At 37.3% G+C, this 22,549-nt stretch overlaps 1 protein-coding gene across 5 annotated transcripts in view; it reads left to right on the forward strand.

Moving 5' to 3' along the window:
* Positions 1–22,549, forward strand: part of CNTN3 (contactin 3) — a 327,555-nt gene that overhangs the window by 162,033 nt on the left and 142,973 nt on the right. For all 5 annotated transcript variants that reach the window (XM_077858046.1, XM_077858048.1, XM_077858044.1 and 2 more), the window contains one exon: positions 20,427–20,522. In XM_077858046.1, the coding sequence (XP_077714172.1) occupies positions 20,427–20,522 (96 nt within the window). The remainder of the gene's footprint in view (positions 1–20,426; positions 20,523–22,549) is intronic.

The raw sequence follows: 22,549 nt of genomic DNA on the forward strand, positions 1-22,549 counted from the left end.
GTATTTCTAAAATCTCTTTCTATTTCTGTGATCTGAGTCCAAACCCATTTCCCATCTAATTTATTTTACTATAATAATTAAGCAAAAAAAAAAAAAATGAGTAGAACAGGAATGCAGAGACCTCAGTGTTTAAAAAGTCAAGCTTATCCTAGCCTCAGCAATCAGGCAACCAAAAGAAATAAAAGGCATTCAGATTGGCAAAGAAGAAGTCAAACTCTCCCTCTTCACAGATGACATGACACTGTACATAGAAAACCCAAAAGACTTCACCCCAAGATTGCTAGAACTCATACAGCAATTCAGCAGTGTGGCAGGATACAAAATCAATGCCCAGAAGTCAGTGGCATTTCTATACACTAACAATGAGACTGAAGAAAGAGAAATTAAGGAGTCAATCCCATTTACAATTGAACCCAAAAGCATAAGATACCTAGGAATAAACCTAACCAAAGAGGTAAAGGATCTATACCCTAAAAACTACAGAACACTTCTGAAAGAAATTGAGGAAGACACAAAGAGATGGAAAAATATTCCATGCTCATGGATTGGAAGAATTAATTAACATTGTGAAAATGTCAATGCTATCCAGGGCAATTTGCACGTTTAATGCAATCCCTATCAAAATACCATGGACTTTCTTTAGAGAATTGGAACAAATCATCTTAAGATTTGTGTGGAATCAGAAAAGACCCTGAAAAGCCAGGGGAATATTGAAAAAAGAAAAAAGAAAAAAAAACAAAACAGAGCCAGGGCATCAAATGCCAGATTTCAAGTTGTACTACAAAGCTGTGATCATCAAGACAGTGTGGTACTGGCACAACAACAGATGCATAGATCAATGGAACAGAATAGAGAATCCAAAAATGGGCCCTCAACTCTATGGTCAACTAATATTTGACAAAGCAGGAAAGACTATCCACTGGAAAAAAGTCTCTTCAATAAATGGTCCTGGGAAAATTTGGACAGCCACATGCAGAAGAATGAAACTAGACCATTCTCTTACATCATACCCAAAGATAAACTCAAAATGAATGAAAGATTTAAATGTGAGACAAGAATCCATCAAAATCCTAGAGGAGAACACAGGCAACACCCTTTTTGAACTTGGCCACAGCAACTTCTTGCAAGATATATCTATGAAGGCAAGGGAAACAAAAGCAAAAGTGAGTTATTGGGACTTCATCAGGATAAAAAAACTTCTGCACAGCAGAAGAAACAGTCAACAAAACTAAAAGACCACCTACAGAATGGGAGAAGATATTTGCAAATGACAGATCAGATAAAGGGCTAGTATCCAAGATCTCTAAAGAACTTATTAAACTCAACAGCAAAGAAACAAACAATCCAATCATGACATGGGCAAAAGACATGAAGAGAAATCTCACAGAGGAAGACACAGACATGGCCAACAAGCACATGAGAAAATGCTCCGCATCACTTGCCATCAGGGAAATACAAATCAAAACCACAATGAGGTACCACCTCACACCAGTGAGAATGGGAAAAATTAACAAGACAGGAAACAACAAATGTTGGAGAGGATGTGGAGAAAGGGGAACCTTCTTCCACTGTTGGTGAGAACATGAACTGGCACAGCGACTCTGGAAAACTGTGTGGAGGTTCCTCAGAGTTAAAAATAGACCCGCCCTACGACCCAGCAATTGCACTGCTGGGGATTTACCCCAAAGATACAGATGCAGTGAAACGGCAGGACACCTGCACCCCAATGTTTTTAGCAGCAATGGCCACAATAGCCAAACTGTGGAAGGAGCCTCGGTGTCCATCGAAAGATGAATGGATAAAGAAGCTGTGGTCTATGTATACAATGGAATATTACTCAGCTATTAGAAATGACGAATACCCACGATTTGCTTCAATGTGGATGGAACTGGAGGGTATTATGCTGAGTGAAGTAAGTTAATCGGAGAAGGACAAACATTATATGGTCTCATTCATTCGGGGAATATAAAAAAATAGTGAAAGTGAATAAAGGGGAAAGGAGAGAAAATGAGTATCAGTGAGGATGACAGAACATGAGAGACTCCTAACTCTGGGAACCGAACAAGGGGGGTAGTGGAAAGGGAGGTGAGCGGGGGGTTGGGGTGACTGGGTGACGGGCACTGAGGGTGACACTTGACGGGATGAGCACTGGGTAATATGCTATATGTTGGCATATTGAACTCCAATAAAAAAATAATAAAATAAATAAATAAATAAATAAATAAATAAATAAATAAATAAAAGTCAGGCTTATGGAGTATATACTTGTAGGCAATATTAGACAACACTTTGATCATTATGAGAATGGTAGCCTAATTGGTCATGTCAGCTAAGTGCAAAAGAAAACTTATTTATGGGGAGAGATATACATAGGATTGATGGAATGCATTTTTCCTGCTAGCCTCATGATTTCTGGCACTTTTAGTAAACAGACAGGTCCAGAGGACAGTATATCACTCATTTAATAAGTTAGCACATTTATTCTAACAATGCTATATTTACATTTGTCCCATTTTCACTTTGTCTTACCCTCCACATCAGCATATTTGCCCTAATTGGTTTCTAATTTGTGTACATTTTTGTGCTTTAAAAATTTAAACCAAGAAACCTCTTTGTAGGGCTCCTTAAGTACTAAAAGGTAGGGGGTCTACTAGACTAATGGATCCATGTGTCACCTAGTATCATGTGTAATGCATTTCTGAAGCACAAAATTGCATTCTTGTTCTTTGCTTATTCTGGATCTTGATATAACTTATAAAGAAAACAAGTAGTCTGAATCTGTGTTTGTTTGCTTAGCCAGAGAAACAGGCAAATGCATATTCAGAGATATACTGATAGTGATGTTTCCATGGCAACAAGCAGGCTATCATAATATTTATATCCATCTATTATGCTTTAGTTTATTTTAGGGTATGGTGTTAAAATGACAAAATAATACATGCCTTATTTTCTATATAACTTTATAATAGGTTATTTTTTTCTGGGTTAAACATTTTAAAGACCTCATAAAATTAATAAGAAGCCATTATTACCAATGTAACTTTTTACTATTCCCCATTATTGTAAATTGCTACTTTTTTTTTTTTTTTTTTTTTTTTTTTTTTTTTGCTTATAAAAGTTTTGAAATTGATGTCTATGACACAGTAAATCAGGCCCAGTGTTAACATTAGGGGAAAATACACACATTTCTTCAAATTTCACAATTATAATTTGTAGGAGATTTTTTCTACCAGTTTGCTTTGTAAGCTTTAAGTTAATAATTCAAGAGATCTACAGAACAACAGAAACAACTATGCAAGGTTGTGCTCTAAGATAATATCAGCCTCCCACTACATTAACCAGTAGGTTAATGTAGAGGCATAAGAGAGTGAAGTCTCGCACTGAAGTCATAGGATAACATCGATTTGTATACTTAGTACATAATTTGTGCAAAACACCACTCTGTGTGCCCGGGATTTAAAAATAAAGCAGAAAAAAATTTTGTAGTCTTGTGACACTTTCTAGACAGGATGAGGGATGGAGGTCAGTACCAAATAAACAGTGAATACACCTTATAGACAATATTGTATAATGACTGAAGAAACATGAAGCTACATTAAGATTATAGAGAGGGATGCTTATTGTGGGGAGCACTTACATCTAAATATGGTGTTGTCATTTACATTTTGAAAGCCCTGTTTCAGTGATCAGTGCCTTTTTTTTTTTAATTTTTATCTATTTATGGTAGTCACAGAGAGAAAGAGAGAGAGAGAGAGGCAGAGACACAGGCAGAGGGAGAAGCAGGCTCCATGCACCGGGAGCCTGATGTGGGATTCGATCCCGGGTCTCCAGGATTGCGCCCTGGGCCAAAGGCAGGCGCCAAACCGCTGCGCCACCCAGGGATCCCTGATCAGTGCCTTTGATCACTATATCAAACCCCCAAGGGATTCCTGGACAGGTGGTTTTCCACCTAGTGAGAAAGAGGAAACCAAGACACCATGTGGTCAAGGAACCAGCTGGCAAGTTTCCAAAGGAGTACCACATCTTTTCCCTCATTGTCTTGTAGGCACTTAATACAATTTGTGAAATAATTGAGTGAATGATGGAAAGAATGAACGTATCTTAAATATGACCTTCAAATTGAGCAAATATTATTCATGCCAATTTTCTAAGGTAGAATTTCTTGAGACTGCAAAAGAGTCAGACGCTTAAACTTTAATTTGGATGTGATGTTCTTCCTTTTTTTTTTTCTGTATTAGAAATCAGAGGAGGTGCCATCAGCCTAGCTCTGACACTTAATTAGCAGTGTGACTTTGGGCAAAATCTAACATCCTGCAGCCTTGATTTGCTCACATAAAAATTGGGAATAATGATATATATTGCCTGTATCACAGATTTTTTTTGAGAATCATGTGAGATAAAATACATGTATCTCTAGAGGCTTATGCATATCTAAAGTCATTTCAGTCCTTTAAACTGAATTGGGTAAATATTTTTTTCAAGCAATCCATAAGTAATCTTTGATGTCTCTTTCTCTTATTTTAATGAGAATTTTCAGTATGAAGTGATCTTATAATAAAGAAAAAATAAACCTAATTAGCTTCTTTCTAGGTAGCAAGGGTACTCTTTGAATGCCAGACTCTAGGAGTTCTCATCACCTATAAGCCTTGCTATTAGTGTGGAAATGTGCTGCTGAGTGAATCATTAAAAAATTAACTATTTGTAAATAAGTGAAAGGCTTCCATATTTGATATTTTTTTCTCTAATGTTAGGAGAGTTACTGCATTATGCTGGTTTGGTTTTATTTTTAGTATTCCTATGTGACAATGAAACTAAGTATATGATATGACCATATATTCATTGCTAAGATGATATGTATGTTAAAGGCAACTATTCTGTGACATTTATAAACAGTTTCAGTGACTGATCTACTTGGCCAACCACAGATGCCAAAGATCAGGAGATTTTGAAACTCATTACATGTATTGAATTTAACAAATATTACCTAGCAACTACTCCATTATTTGTGAGGGGAAAACAATAGAATTATGATGTTCCCAAGGAGTCATACCTATAAAAAGCAAAAAGCTAAATATAGAAAAAGGGGAGTAATTGTTGAAGGCTTCAAAGGAGAAGGAAAGATGTTGGCTAGTCTTGAATGATACAAGTTTGGAAACATGAGGATAAGATACATAGGATGTATCCTTGCCTGGGGAGGTGAAGCAGCATGCTAATACTTGTTGAGCACGTAATATATTCCAAGAATTTTATATTTATTTTCTCATACAATCCTCTCAGCAGTCTTCTGACAGAGGTTATATTCCCTGCACTTTTCAGAAAATCTTATTTTTCAGAAAAATCAGTGTATCAAAGAAGTTGAGAATTTGTTCAAAATCATAGACTAGTTTTAGTAGCAGATACTGCAACTGAAGTATAACTTCAGATTCTTTGCTGAAGAAGCCATGGACATATTTTAATTTAGACTGTTGAGATGCTTTTAAAGAACGTTTGAGAACATGATTAAGATAACTACATTGAAGTGCTATATGTTCCCATATTCAGAATATTGTCAGTACGTGATTTTTAAAAAAATTTCAAATTGGCAAGTAGATGTTCCTAAATGAAAGGACCAAGTATATCTTTATAATACTAATTATTAAAACTCCTTGATGGCACAACCAACATGATGGTTAATTTTTATAGTTTTAATAGTCTTGAAAATTTATCTTTCTTTATTTGGTAATGTTGTATATGAGGACACTGGCTTTTTCTAGGGCCTATTAAAATCAAATTAACTTTTAAAATATGATTTTCATGCAGATTTTCTGAGTTATCTCAAATCTCTGATATGCCTAAAGATCTTTGTTTCAAAGAAGAGGAAAATGATCTATAGTATTGCCATATAAGTTTTTTAAATTGTGGTTTTGATGATAAAGCTGAGATTTTTTTTTAATTCATGAAGAATAAGAAGAAAAACATTTTCCAGAAGTAAGGATTTACTTTATTCTTCAGTTTACATTAACTGTTCATGTGTTTAACTTTAGTATTATAGGAGAAATTAGAATCCATAACCAAATGGAGAGGATTGGGGTTTTTTTTATTTTTTTCTAGATTTAATACACTAGTAGAACAAAACTGCCAGTGTCATAAATATTAAAGTATTCTTATTTTTTTCTTGTTTGATTTAACAACCCAGCATTTACTTTTTTCTAAATGTATAAGGGGGTTTTTCATTTGACATAGTCAGGACCAATAGTTACAGGATTGATTAAAAAATCCTTTTATAACAGGTATTTTTAAAAGATACATATATATCATAAAAATTTATTTTTGCTTAGAATATATGACTGTATATGGCTTTTTTTGCTTTTTGTTTTTGTTTTCTGGTTTTTAATATAGTGTCAAACATTCTTCTTTGATTAAAGGTGGGATGTTAACAGTTCATTATATTATTTGTATAAATTATACCCATATGAATCTTTTGAGACTTCTAGTTGTAGATTTTTTAAAATTTGAATAACAATTTAAAAATATTTCTGAAGCATTCTGGGTATGGAAATAGCCTAAAGATTTTTATTTTGTATTTTCAAGATTTTATGTTTATGTGGCCCCACCTATTCCACCTATTTTGGCATCAGTTTTTAGAAAAAGATAAATTTTCTTTATTGAATTTTCCAAAAGTCTTTAAATGTATTTATTTATAAACATTAGCTCTGAAATATACGGATTTCATCAAATTTCTTTGGTATTTCTCTAGTAACTTAATTTCAACAACAACAAAATGTCTAAACTGAGCAATTAGTTTTGTTAACAAATGAAACAGAAAGAAGCAGAAGGACATAGTGGAGAATAGATACTAGGCACAGGTGTTCTGTTTGCCTTGGACAGATGAGAGTACCTTTTACATAGAGATCATGTCATATAAGTTGAAGCCACTTGTCAGGGATAGGTGGAGTATGAGGTCTTTGAAAGGCAAAAAGAAGAGATGAAGGAGGTCACAGCCCTCCACCCTAGTCTTGTTAGACAGACAGATCTAAAACACAGTTGCCAGAAGAGTTCAGAATTATCAAACCATGCTTCCTTCACTAGGATTGAACATTTTTGACTAGGCCTTGAGATATATAAATTTGATGTAAGTTGAAAGTAGGGATGGGACCCAAGTTTGAGAAGCAGAAATAGTCGAAGTGACAAACTGTGCTTGTGGGTCCCAGTACTTGAGACAGAAACACATACTTCGCATGCATATACATATATATCTGTTGAATCAATGACTGAATATTTGGATAAGGAATGTGGACTTTATCATCTGGGTAATAAGGAATGAATGTAGATTGTTGAGCGGATATTGAAAACTGAGGATGTGTTTTATGAAGAAGACTGAACTCGAAGTTGTGGGTATAGGATAGATAGTTTGAAAGAGAGAGAGAGGAGACCACAACTGGAAAGAAAAGCCCAAAAGCTGGCTGGACTTATTACACACATAAAGTTAAAAAGAAGTGGACCAAAATCAATGGAACTGTCTTTACCACATATGACAACACTTTTTGTCAAGGTCCATAATAGATTTGAGCCATAGCTTTTTGGAAAATGGAAAAATAATGTCTTTGTAATAGAGCTCTTTTGAAAATTAAATGAGATAAATTTCAGAAAATTTCTATCAGAGAGCCTAGTAAATCCATTCATCCATTAATTTCTTCCTACATCCATTTAGTCAGTGTTGATAAGTTGTCTTCTTACAACATTAGGAATGCTTAGATATAAAAGACAGACAAGCATACTGGAGCCATATGCTTACTATAGACAGTTGAATTTTCATCATAGCATAATCCTTGCTAAATTAAAATGGTGGCAGTGAAAAATTAGAGATGGGAAGAGGGAGGAGGTAGACTTTACAGAATGATTAACATGATCAAATAGAGTGAATTAAGCAGACATAGGAAAGAAAAGCAACAGATTGGATATGGACATCATAGAGATCAATGAGAGAAATATGGAAGTTGGAAGTGGAACTGGCTTTGTAAGGAGCATTATGAGCATTGGAAAATGAAATGTCAAATATGAGGTGGCAATTGGATATCCCAAAAATGTCTGGAAGGCAAGCAGAAAATGCCCATTTTGAATAAAATTAAAAAAATATCTTTATTTAAATTCAGTTATCCAACATATAGTACATCATTAGTTTCAGATGTAGTGTTCAGTAATTCATCAGAATTTTGATAGACACGTCACGGGTATGGACATAGTAGTAGAAGCTTCAGATTTGATGAGGTTCCTGGAAAAAATGTAAAGAAATGATAGCTGTCATTTACTGAACATTTCTCAATGAGACACTGTGTTAAGAAATTAGCATGAGTGATTTTATTTCTTCCTCACAAATATAGCAGAAATAATTGCTATCATTATCTTCAATGCACAGATGATGAAAGTGTGGATTAACAAGTGAAGTAATGTGCCCCAGGTCAAACAGAGTTTCGGAGAAGGGATTTGTACCTAGGTTCATCTAACTCCAGGGGAGAAAGACCTGAGTTCCGCCCAAGTTAAAACAGAGAAACGGTCAGGACCGAGGGTAGGGAGATGTTTTAAAAAGTCAAGTATGGGGGATCCCTGGGTGGCTCAGTGGTTTGGCACCTGCCTTTGGCCCAGGGCGTGATTCTGGAGTCCAGGGATCGAGTCCCGGATCGAGTCCCTCATCAGGCTCCCTCCCTGCATGGAGCCTGCTTCTCCCTCTGCCCGTGTCTCTGCCTCTCTCTCTTTCTCTGTGTCTCTCATGAATAAATAAATAAAATCTTTAAGAAAAAAAGTCAGTATGAGGGTCATTGAAAGATACATTTTGATTTTTGGGTGGGGTAATCTGTACTTGTTTGAAACTATAGAGGACAAGATGAGAGAGACTAAAGTAGGGACAGGTATAAAACCACTCAGAAGGAATAGCACAACTTTGCAGTCCTATAATGTTTTTCATTTTTCACAAGACTTTCAGATCTGTGATGCTAGAGATCCTTTTCTTAAAAAACCCTGTGAGCTTCAAAGGGCAGGTGTCCACACTTTTCAGATGGAAAACTAAGAGTGCAGAACAGTCACAGGACACTCATAACTGGGATAGAGCAAAGGTGTGATTTCTGGTGTTCCTATTCCTGTGTCCTTTTCTTAAGCTACTGTGATAGAAAGCTCGGAAATGTGCAACACAGGCACATAGGCTTTGACTGGTGGGGATACCATGGAGATTCCAAGAAAAATTACATGATTAAAAGACAGTTTAGGGACACCTGGGTGGCTCAGTGGTTGAGCATCTGCCTTTTGCTCAGGTCATGATCCCCGGGTCCTGGGATTGAGCCCTGCATCGGCTCCCGAAGAGGGAGCCTGCTTCTCCCTCTACCTATGTCTCTGCCTCACTCTCTTAAATAAAATCTTTAGGAAATAAAAAAAAAAGACAGCTTAACTCATTTTAAACTTCTGTCAATGACCCACACAATGCCACAAAATATACTATTGTCTACAGATATTAAAGGTGAAAATGATATTGCTCTAATCTTGATGGAGCCCCCAAAATAGGAAAACAAGATTAGCAAATACAAAAGTATGGGAAGTTCAGAGGTAGGTGGTTGGAGGTAATTTCAGGAGCTTCAAGAAAGGGTTATGTGGCTGAAGCTGATTTTGAAGGTGAATAAAAGTATGCTATCCCCATGAAGAAATGGGAACACAATTGACATGACTAGACCAGCATTTTGTGCTCAGGGAAATCTAAGCAGTTTGTTACTCTTGCAGTGTATGTGGCAGACAGTTGGGGGTGCCAAAGCAATGGGGTGATGGGAGCCAGAGAGAAGCTGAATTGTGGGATACCTGTGTGGTATTTTTTTTTAAGATTTTATTTATTTATTCATGAGAAACAGAGAGAGAGAGAGAAGAGAGAGAGGCAGAGACACAGGCAGAGGGAGAAGCAGGCTCCATGCAGGGAGCCCGACGTGGGACTCGATCCCGGGTCTCCAGATCACGCCCTGGCCTGGAGGTGGCACTAACCCGCTGAGCCACCCGGGCTGCCCACCTGTGTGGTATTGTAGAATGTTTATGGACTGGCACTCACCCTTTATGCCAAAATTAATTCCCAAATTGTATTAAAAAAAACTAAACAGTTCCTGAAGATGTTAAGATTTTATTAGGTGCTTCCCTATATCCTACTTCGGCTTAGAAAATACTGAATCCTTGGGGCACCTGTGTGGCTAGGTCAATTAAGCATCTGCCTTCAGCTTAGGTCATGATCCTGGAGCTCTGTGATCTGGCTCTGGGATCAAGCTCCAGGTTTAAGCCCTCCTGCTCGGTGGGGAGTCTATTTCTCCTTCTACCCCTCCTCCTGCTTGTGCTCACTTTCTCTTCCCAAATAAATAAATAAAATCTTTAAAAAAATACTGAATACTTAAGTATGCTTGGAAACTAACAGTACACACCTGTTTTAAAACCTCTCACAAGGCCAGGCTTAACATAAAAAACCTGTTTGCAATAGACATTTTTGGGACCCAGTGTGACATCCCCTTCACCCACCTTAATTTATTTGCAGGAGGGTAGACATGACAGTTCTGTAAGGCATTTGTGAGCTTGTTGGAAGTTTTTGAACAATCAAGCCCTCATGGACTCCAGTACCAGCTTCTTACTGTTCTCACCCCCTCCCTGCTACCTCCTGAGACCATCTTCCACACATACACACTCCATCACCTGAGGCTCTGCTTTTGCAGAAACAAAACTAAAACGCTAGTGAGCTTTGCTGAACAAGCCATAGTTTTTACATAAGGGAACATTTTTATTTTCCTAAGACACACGTGTAGAATTTTCCCATAGGGATTTCAGAGTTGATTAAATGCTTTGAGAATCAGACTGATATATCAAAGAAGGGAACAAAACAAGAAGAGCCACTTTGAATTTGGGGGTCAGGATACGGAGCAGAAAAGATTGGTTATGTTTTGGATTTGCTGATACTGAAGATGATGGAGAGTAAATTGGCTATGTCTTAATTTTCAGTTGTGGGAGATCTTGCAGAGGCTTCTGTGTGTGTCAGGAAAAAGGAAGAAAACTCATGGTCATCCACTGAAAAACAGTTGTTTTTTTTTTTTCTTTTTATAGGAGCACATGCTTTAATGAGATTTTTCAACTAATTAAAATTCTACCACTTGTAGTAGAAGCTGAATCATTGCCTGCGATTCTTCTTTATTTATAACACCTGGTACCGTGGAGATGAAGAAGAAAACCTTACCCGAACTGCGATTTTGATTTTTATTGCCCTTTTGGATGTATTCATTGAGTTTTTTCTTAGCTTTTGTGGAGGAGTGCACAGCTTTCTTTTACTAAAAGCTATCCGATTCTTTGAAAGATAGTCTTGTCATTTACACTGTTCAGGTGATGATTGAATTCGGTAACTACAAACCACTAAGTGTTTCAATATTAAACATTAAAGACATTTAAAGCATTATACATGGAGGACTATTACATTGCCATTGCCTATATCTATGTTCCTTTGACAATTTATTTAACTATCACTACTCAGTAATATTTTGCATTTTAATTGAAAAGATAACACTTCACCCCATAGCATCAAGTAGAATTGTGTTACACGGGTAGTAAAGTTCACATACAATTTTCAGTGACAATCATTTTAATAATTCTTCATGCTCTAATTGCAAATGATCACAAAGTATTTGGAGGCAGAACTCTAAATTTTTAAGCTTTCGGACCATTTAGTTAGCTGGCTAAAATTTCTGACATATTGCCACTTTTATGCTTCATTTTAACCCTCCTAGGGAGAAAATGGCTATATTTTGCAGTCTTTTATCGTCATCCTTTTTCATATTTATGGCATACCCAATTGCACATATATGTACCTAATTCAACATAGGGCCTTTGCCAGCATTTCCCATAAAATGTTCTACACAGGATTCTTTGGTCAGATATGTTTGGGATAGTCTAGTACCCATCCGACATTAGTAGACCTCATCAGTGCCTATTTTCTATTAAGGTCTCTGACATTCGGCATGAAAAAACTCATTTAATTTGGCTTAACACAGCATTTCCCAAACTGACTCGAGTGAGAATTGACAGCCATTCTTTGGGTGATTTTAAGTCATGCCCAGGTAGATGTTCACTACAGCCCTGCAGTTATACTCAGTAACATTTCACATAATTCTGCTTACTAGGTGATTACCTGAATTAATCTACATGGAGAGACCAGCACCAGGAATATGTAGCAAGTGGAATCAGACTGAAAATTGAGCACATGAGTGTGCTCAGGAATTTGGAGTCACCCCAGTCTTTTCTGTGTATGCATCATTGGTTTCTTGTGCTCTTGGCTTCCTCTCCACAGCTTGGGCAGATGAACCTAGAAGTAAAGTCCTTAGGAAGTACATGAAAAACCTGCTCAATACAGGAAATTAACGGGCATCAAGGCAGACTATTTGATACACCAGGAATGATCGATATGAATTCTCTCAGGGAGTGCAGTCTGAATAAGGAGTGTACTTCTTCCTGGCCCCATACCTTCCTTTGATGCCAGCCTTAGAGATACTGCCCCTATGATCTGGTTGGAGTTTTGGGATATTTGAGCACAGCATTCCAGACTGTGAGTGGTGTAGAGAAGAGTAAACAAAAGGAAATATGGAGACCTGGAGCTTTTCTTTGTTTTTCATTCAGATTTCCCCAATTTTACATGTATTCATATGTGTGTGTATTTAGTTCTATATAATTTTAGCCCATATGTGGGTTGTGGGTCCACCACTACTGTCAGTATCCCCACCAGTACCCTTTTTTTAAAGATTTTATTTATTCATGAAAGACACACACACACACAGAGAGAGAGAGAGAGAGAGAGGCAGAGACATAGGCAGAGAGAGAAGCAGGCTCCATGCAGGGAGCCTGACGTGGGACTCGATCCCGGGACTCCAGGATCACACCCTGGGCTGAAGGAAGACGCTCAACCGTGGAGTCACCCAGGCATCCCTCCACCAGTACCCTTTTACAGCCACATCCATATCCCCACTCCCACCTTTTCTAAACACTGGCAACACTGACCTGTTCTCTATTTTTAATTTCTTTGAATTTAAAAAACATTATATGAAGGGACTCGTACAGCATATAACCAACCTTTCTGGATTGTTTGGTTTTTGTTGTTTTCCCCCCACCATAATTCTCTGAAGATCCATGCAAGTTGTAAGATGTATCAGTAGCTCACTTTTTTTTATTGCTGCATGGTACCCCATGATGTGTATGCACCAGTGTTAGCTTAACTACTGACCCATTGCAGCACATCTGGGTTATTTCCAGTTCAGGGTAATTGCAGATAAAGCTGTATGAATTTTCACGTACAGATTTTTTGTGTGAAGGTATGTTTTCATTTTCCTGGATGGATATGATATGGTCCTTGTGTGTTTAGTTTTATAAGAAGCTGCCAAACTGTGTTTCCAGAGGGACTGTGTAGCATTTTGTATTCCTACCAGCAAAGTAGGAGCGATCCAGTTTCTCCACATCCTCACAGGGTCTAGTACTGTCACCATTTATTATTTTTAGCTATTCGGATATTCGTGCTGTGCTATCTCATTGGGGACTTACTTTATATTTCCCTGATGGCTAATGATGCTGAACATCTTTTCACATTCTTTTTGGCATCTGTATATCCTCTTTAGGGAAGTGTCTGTTCAGGTTGCTTGCCCATTTTCTAACTGAATAGTTTTGGCTTTTATTATTGAGTTTTGAGAGGAATTACGTATTCTAGATACTATTTATTTACTAGGTAAATGACTTGCAAACACTTTTCTCCAGTCTGCAGCTGGTCTTTTCATTCTCTACTTGGGTTTTCATAAGGCAAATTTTTTAAAATTTTGATCAAGTCCAGTTCATTATTCTTCCATTTATAATCCAAATACTTATTGTCAAGTATTTTGTTATCAAAAGCTCTTTGCCTAGTGCTAGATCCCAAGGACGCTCTCCTTTATATTTCTCTAAAAGTCTAAAAGTTTTATACTTTTTTTTACATTTAAGTTAACGATTCATTTTGAGTTAATTTTTACATATGAGTGAGATTTAGGTCTTTTTTCTTCCCCCACGGTTGTCCAGTTGCTCTGGCACCATGTAAAAGAAAGGCTCCCCTTCCATTTCATTGCTTCTGACACTCGAAAATCAGTTAAGCATTGGATGCCTGGTTGGCTCAGTTGCTTAAGTGTCTGCCTTTCACTCCAGGTACCCTGGAATCAAGCTGGAGTCGGGATCTCTGCTCAGTGGGAAATTTCCTTCTCCCTCTCCTTCTGCCCCTCCCCACCCACACCCCTGCTCTCTTACATGTACACTATCTCTCTCAGGTAAATGGATAAAATCTTAAAAAAAAAAAAAAAAGTCAGAGCCCAGATTTCCATAGACAAGAATGGATAAAGATGTGGCGCGCGCATGCACGCACACATACACACACACACACTGGAATAGTACTCAGCCATAAAAATGAAATCTTAGCTGCAACAATGTGGATGGAACTGGAGGGTATTATGCTAAGCGAAATAAGTCAGTCAGAGAAAGACAGTTATATGATTTCACTCACATGTGAGATTTAAGAAACAAAACAGAACCATAGGAGGAGGGAGGGGAAAAATAAGACAAAATCAGAGAGGGAGACAAACCATAAGAGACTTTTTTTAAATAATAAATTTATTTTTTATTGGTGTTCAATTTGCCAACATACAGAATAACACCCAGTGCTCATTCCGTCAAGTGCCCCCCTCAGTGCCCGTCACCCATTCACCCCCACCCCCCCCTCCTCCCCTTCCACCACCCCTAGTTTGTTTCCCAGAGTTAGGAGTCTTCATGTTCTGTCTCCCTTTCTGATATTTCCTACCCATTTCTTCTCCCTTCCCTTCTATTCCCTTTCACTATTATTTATATTCCCCAAATGAATGAGAACATACACTGTTTGTCCTTCTCCGATTGACTTACTTCACTCAACATAATACCCTCCAGTTCCATCCACGTTGAAGCAAATGGTGGGTATTTGTCATTTCTAATGGCTGAGTAATATTCCATTGTATACATAAACCACATCTTCTTTATCCATCCATCTTTCGAAGGACACCAAGGCTCCTTCCACAGTTTGGCTATTGTGGACATTGCTGCTATAAACATCAGGGTGCAGGTGTCCTTGCGTTTCATTGCATCTGTATCTTTGTGGTAAATCCCCAACAGTGCAATTGCTGGGTCGTAGGGCAGGTCTATTTTTAACTCTTTTAGGAACCTCCACACAGTTTTCCAGAGTGGCTGCACCAGTTCACATTCCCACCAACAGTGTAAGAGGGTTCCCTTTTCTCCGCATCCTCTCCAACATTTGTGGTTTCCTGCCTTGTTAATTTTCCCCATTCTCACTGGTGTGAGGTGGTATCTCATTGTGGTTTTGATTTGTATTTCCCTGATGGCAAGTGATGCAGAGCATTTTCTCATGTGCATGTTGGCCATGTCTATGTCTTCCTCTGTGAGATTTCTCTTCATGTCTTTTGCCCATTTCATGATTGGATTGTTTGTTTCTTTGGTGTTGAGTTTAATAAGTTCTTTATAGATCTTGGAAACTAGCCCTTTATCTGATACATCATTTGCAAATAACTTCTCCCATTCTGTAGGTTGTCTTTGAGTTTTGTTGACTGTATCCTTTGCTGTGCAAAAGCTTCTTATCTTGATGAAGTCCCAATAGTTCATTTTTGCTTTTGCTTATTTTGCCTTCGTGTATGTATCTTGCAAGAAGTTACTGTGGCCGAGTTCAAAAAGGTGTTGCCTGTGTTCTCCTCTAGGATTTTGATGGAATCTTTTCTCACATTTAGATCTTTCATCCATTTTGAGTTTATCTTTGTGTATGGTGCAAGAGAGTGGTCTAGTTTCATTCTTCTGCATGTGGATGTCCAATTTTCCCAGCACCATTTCTTGAAGAGACTGTCTTTCTTCCAGTGGATAGTCTTTCCTCCTTTATTGAATATTAGTTGACCATAAAGTTGAGGGTCCACTTCTGGGTTCTCTATTCTGTTCCATTGATCTATGTGTCTGTTTTTGTGCCAGTACCACACTGTCTTGATGACCACAGCTTTGTAGTACAACCTGAAATCTGGCATTGTGATGCCCCCAGCTATGGTTTTCTTTTTTAAAATTCCCCTGGCTATTCGGGGTCTCTTCTGATTCCACACAAATCTTAACTAAAGGAAACAAAATGAGGGTTGTTGGACAGGAGGTGAGTGCAGGGATGAGGTAACTGGGTGACAGGCATTAAGGAGAGCACTTGATATAATGAGCATTGAATGTTATATGCAACTGATGAATCACTAAACTCTACCTCTGAAACTGATAATCTACTGTATGTTAGTTGAATTTAAATAAATTTTTAAAATAAAATTTAAAAAATTTTAAAAATCAATTGAGCATATTTATATGAGTCTATTTCTAGGCTATTTTGTTCCATGGATCTATTTATCTATCCGTTTACCAGTACCACACTGTCTTAGTCATTGTAGCTATAAAATAAGCCTTAATATTGAGTTGAGTGATTCTTTCCTCTTTATTCTTCTTAGTGAAGATGGTCTTCTAAGGCCTATTCAAAGGCCTGTGCTTTTACATATACTATTTGGAAAAAGCTTGCCTGTACTTTCAAAAAAATAAAAGCAGAACACGTTTTTTAAATGTGCTGGAATTTTGATACTAATTGCATTAAACCTACATATCAATTTGCAGAGAGTTCATGCTATGTTGAGTCTTCCAGTCCATGAACACAGTACAGCTCTCCATTTACTTACATTTGATTGTTTTCTATCAGTATCTTGTCATTCTCAGCATATATATATGCTTTGCATGCTTTATTATAGGTAAGTATTTTAATTTTTGGAATGATTGTAATCAGTTTTGCATTTTAATTTTGATTTTTGCATGTTCAGTGTGTCTAGAAATTGTATCATCTTATTTAACTCAGTTATTTATACTGAGAAGTTGCTTTTTGGTTTTGTTCTGTTTTTGATAGATTGCTTCTCATTTTCTATTTAGACATGTCATCTGCAAATAGCAGTAGTTTGTTTCTTCCTCTCCAAATTGTATACTTCTTATTTCTTGTTCTTTCATTATTGCCATGGTTAGAACTTTTAGTACAATATTAAGAGTGTTACCTAAGAACAGATATCCTTCTCATATTCCTGATATTAGGGAGAAAGCATTCAGCCCTACACCATTAAATATGATGTTAACTGTACTTCTTTGTAGACTTTTTTTATCATGTTGGTTTGTGTTTAAAATCCAGCTAATTAGAGGTTCCAAAATAAATTCAGAGTTTGGAAAGGAGACAAAAATAAAATTCTGAGAAGTTTCTATCTAATAAATTCTGGATTTAGTTTATATTTATTTTGACTCCTAAGAGGAGTGTGTTCTAATACAGTACTTGCCAAGAATGGATTCTTTATAGCCTTAACTTGAATTTGGGTTACACATGTAACCTTCGAGGAGATATTTCAGTAATCTAAAACTTTTTGGACACTTACACTACCTTTATCTCTGTAGTCTTTAGTATTCCCTCTAAAGGGAGGAAATCTTTCTATGTTTTGAAGCAGGTGTTCTTATGCATCAGTGTTTTTACTTTGTTGATCTCTCTGTCTGAACAGAATTCCCCCCCACACCCCACTACTCAACACCCACACCAACTTCTATTTGACTGGCCAACTGCTGCTTTTTCAAGGCATCTCTAGGTTGAGTGTTTGTCCTCTGTGTACTTACCACTGTAAGAGCAAGGTTTTCGCTGTTGGTGTCAAGTCCATCTCTAACCAGATAGAGCTTTCCTTGAAAGAAGGTTCCAGTGATTTATATTTCAGAACATGAATGCAGTGAGCTAAAGTCTTCAGTGGATACTTGTTCAATAAGTGACTGCTTCACTTTTCATCCCTGCTGCTAAATGGATGTTTCAAAGATTCTTTATACCCCATGGGCATTTTCCTATGTTCTAAAAAGTCAAAGATATGTTTTAAAATACTTAAACTGGGTTGAACTTGATACCTCCTAGTAGGAAGCCACAAAGTTACATTTTGTGTGCACAGACTTTAGCTAGTGAGCTTGTTAAAAATGCAGATCTCATTCTAATTTACTAGTTTTAAGCGATTTCCCAGATACCTGCATTTGTAATGGGAATCCTAGGTAATAATGATGCAGGTGGTGCTAGACTACACTTGGAGTAACATGAATTAAGAATTGAAGGGATTGTGTTTTAAAGAAAATGAAAATTCACTGTAGTCAGAGTGATTCACTAGCAACAAAGCCCTGGAAAACCTGTTAAAGGCAGTACTGGTATTTTTCTTTGCTTTCCCTTGTGTCTGTGCTCCACAAACTGGCCACAGGTATCCAAGAAATAATGTTCTTTGCCCATGTATAGCATTAGAGGCAGTATCAATGAAATGTCTAGAGCAATGGGCAGATCTGTTCCAGGCCCTGTTAGTGCTTTAAACAAAAGGGATCTTTACCTTTAGCAGAGAAGAGACATTATTAGTTCCCACAGAACATTTTCATCCTTTTTTTTTTTTTTTTGCATATTTGAGCTAAAATCAGTGATGAATCATTTCCATGGTGTGAATTTATGTAACAGAATAAAACAAGAATTGAGTAAGAAGTCAGCAATGATGACACATAGTTGGTTGCCAAAAATCATCATTTGATATTATTTTTCCATATATAGGCTACGTTCTGATATGGTGTACTCCCCCGTTTAGATGTTGAGAAATATTTGGATGCTATGGTTTTGCAGTTCCAACTCAGGCACACTTCAGGAACCTTAATGTTTTGATTATGTGCATTTTAGTTACACATTTAAGATAATATAATACTGTGTTATCATATCGTTTTTGTAGGGGAACTGCCTGTTAAAACAAGTCCAGAAACACCATTTTTTCTTCTTTTAAAGACATACCTAATGAGTTTTGCTGAATAGATTTATTCCATGCTTATAACTTAGTAATTTAATACTGTTTTTCAGTAAAATTAAAATGAAGCAAGTAGACCTTCCTATTTCCCTCTGATAAGCTGACTTAAGTGCTTAGAATACAGTTGGTAGTTGTGTATCAGTTTGAAGATAATTATTTTGCTTTTTACATTTTTCAAGGCAAAGTTGCAATTTTCCAAGTTGTGTTCTGAAGTGCACACACTGCCTCACCACATAGGCAATTTATATGAACCCTTAAAAGCTATGAAATGAGTGTATTCTTTCACAAATTGACAGTTCAATTGTTCTGATACAGAAAGTGACACCACTGAGTATATTAACTGTGGAGTTCACAAGTTTTGGGTTAAAAGAAACAGATTTTTTTCTTCCTTTTTCCCCAAAGGCTTAAGCTTTGTTCAAAATGAACCAAGAGAATTTAATCCTTTCTGTAATTTATGCTGGATAATAAGAATCAGAATTTGTTGCCCTGGACTGTCACTGGAAGAGATTAAACAACTTTAAGAAATGATCACAGCTGACCAAAATCACATTTACCTTGATTGCTTAATTTTTTAAAAAAGATTTTATTTATTTATCCATGAGAGATACAGAGACAGACCGAGATAGGTAGAGACATAGGCAGAGGGAGAAGCAGGCTCCATGCAGGGAGCCTGACGTCGGACTTGATCCCAGGTCTCCAGGATCACACCCTGGACGGAAGGCAGGCGCTAAACTGCTGAGCCACCCAGGGATCCCTCTTGATTGCTTTATTAAAAATAAAAACTTGGGGGAAAAAAAAGCCTTTGGGCAATTATAAAAATGATTTGCATTTTTTTCGCAGCTACAAATATAAAGGAATAGATGGATCTAATTTACTGTTATTCTTTAAATTCTACCTTGATGGTAATTTTTAGTGATACATATCCTCTATGTAACCCTTCAAGATGGGACAAATAGGATTTATAACCAGAACCTGAATGTTTTCAATTCTTTTTGTGAATAACAACAATATTTATAGGTGGAATAAAATTTATTTAGGCTACTTATGATAAAATATTTTGGGAGAGAAATTCATGAATAGCTGACTTTCATTAAAAGGCAAAGCTACACGTCTTCATGATTTGATGAATCACTGTGGCAAATGTGGATATTGGTTTCTATATATTTTTGGTTCAAGGTATTCCATTTCCTTCTTTAAGTCATATAGTGCGGTTATTTAATTCCAATATGCTTTGTCCTTTGGGACAGCCCAGGCCATTTTTGACACTGTTACAGCACCACAGGATTAGTGGGTATATATTTTTATTGTATTGCTGAATTTATAAGAAGGCTTAATAAATCAAAATCCTTAATTTTCCTTCTCCAAGCAAATGTTTTCCTCTTGAGATTCCTGAGAAACGTTTTTAAAAATTGTGCTGCAAAAGAATGGATTGTCTCCATGTGAAGATTTTAATTTGTGTTATCCTTTCTGAAATTCCATTTTGTTTTGTTTTCAAATCAGATCTTGAAAATTTCAAAACCAAAATGAGAAGTACCGTGTCTGTGCGTGAAGGCCAGGGTGTCGTCCTACTCTGTGGCCCGCCGCCACACTCTGGAGGTGAGAACTTCTGTTTGTAAGTTTTTTATATTTCTTGAATAAGCATCAGTGCAAGACCAACAGCACATGTTGGTCTTGCTTCCTTAAATTACCCTAAGAAAATTGACAACCCAAGGATTGGATTCTGTCCGCTGAGTTGGGATATAAGAAACTCTATAAGAGATAGTCCATTCTGTGAAGTTTATAAACATAATTTATTACAAGGTGTGTTGTAAAGGCAGATGAGTTCAAGTTTGTTTCAGTTACCTAATGGTGCTGAACCATGCTTCTTACACCATTTCATTTGTTACTTAGTTTTAGAACATGACAGACACCAGAGTCTTTGTGGAATCCATGTGGTTTCCTACTCTCTCTCTTTTCCTCTCTCTCTCTTTCTCTCTCTCTCTCTCTCTCTCTGACTCTCCCCTGCCTCTTTCTCTCCCCCATCTCTGTCTCTCTCTCTCTCTCTCCCCTTTTCTCTCATATACACACTCAAACATGATGATTAATATATGCTATTGGATCTCTATGTATGATATACATATGAAAATGATACGTATATATGTGTATATATATATACATTCACATCATTTTCATTGGGGTGTTGGAATTGCAAATTTTATGCTACACTGGTATAAATTGAAATACTGCTAAAAATTCAGAAGCTTAACAAAATAGCTACCCAAGTGAAAATGAACTTCAGCACATATGAAAATAATTTAATAAGCATTGCTCCCCAGTAGGAGCCTCGAGTCTTGGTTTGATTTTGCTCTCATGCTTACTCCTGCAAGCTTGGTCACTAGTGGGAACAAAGAGGACATTATTAATGTATAAATCACTGTTCTTGGAGAAACCAACAATTCTGTTCTGGAGAGGATACTGAGAGATAAACAGGTTAGAGAGGATCTTTCTGACCAGAGGCGAAGCTGAGAAGTCTTCCCATCATAGTGAAGTTTATTCAAATGAAAATATGATGGGCTTTATTTGTTTTGTGACATACAAACCATAGTCCTTTCCCCCCGGTGACTTGTCAGTTTTAATAACAAAACCCTCAGTCCAATAAAACAAACATACCATCTTCACTATCTGATCACTTGAAATGTATGAGCCAGCTGGAGACTGCCAGTGTAGGGCTTGATTAGCAGACATGATTGCCAGGATGCTGAGGGATGGGTTTATATTGGACTCCCCAGTGTACTTCAGTAGCGTATATTTTCTGGTATCTTGAAGTTCCAAAGGAATTTTAACTTTGTAGGGAAACAGATTTTCTTGAATGTAAATAAAAGTAACTGAGCTCAAACTGGCTTGAAGAAAATAGGGAGTTTACTGGCTCACATCACTGGGATGATTAGTTGTGGTCTAGTTGAGCTGTATGGTTGTCACAGATATGTACCACCCAGAAAGACTTGCTGCCTCGCTGTGGGTAGTGGGGTCAGTCGATAGCCTCGAGGTCTTAACTCCCTCCCAGTCTCCTCAACTATAGAGAGCCAGTTGCCCAGAGTCTTACCTTGTCTGTAGCAGCCCACATCTGGTGACTCATCAGGGCAGGAGTAAAGGGTCAGCCCTTTGTGCTCAACACTGAACAGTTCTGATGGGCTGTCCTTCTGGAACTTCCTTCCAGGATATCTAGGGCTTCATTGGACCATCTCACAATTAGACTTCTTTCTCCTCCAGTCCAGCACCTGTTTCTTTCCTTTTGTAAGTTTCTATCATTGATAAAAATATTTTATCCCAAACTCTGATTGCCCCCTGAGAATTCATCCCCCATTTTGTTGGAGCCACAGGTTCAAGCAGTTTCACAGTTGTACTTTCCTTATATCTCTTGGCTCTGCTTCCCTCAATGTTGATTCCATGTGAAGTAGACGTCTTATGGTGTCATAGGTGGCCTCTGATAACTCCAAGCTTTCATGGTCCTTAATGCTAGAGATCCTAATAAACCAGACAACCTGTTCAGTGGCTCTTCATTATTTTAGCTGAATTAACCTTATTTAGGAGATTATTCCTACAGCAGGGGGGCAGGGTCAGCTGTGTCTACTGACAAGCACTGG

The sequence above is a fragment of the Canis aureus genome, chromosome 19 (assembly GCF_053574225.1).
Source record: "Canis aureus isolate CA01 chromosome 19, VMU_Caureus_v.1.0, whole genome shotgun sequence".
Taxonomy (NCBI): Eukaryota; Metazoa; Chordata; class Mammalia; order Carnivora; family Canidae; genus Canis; species Canis aureus.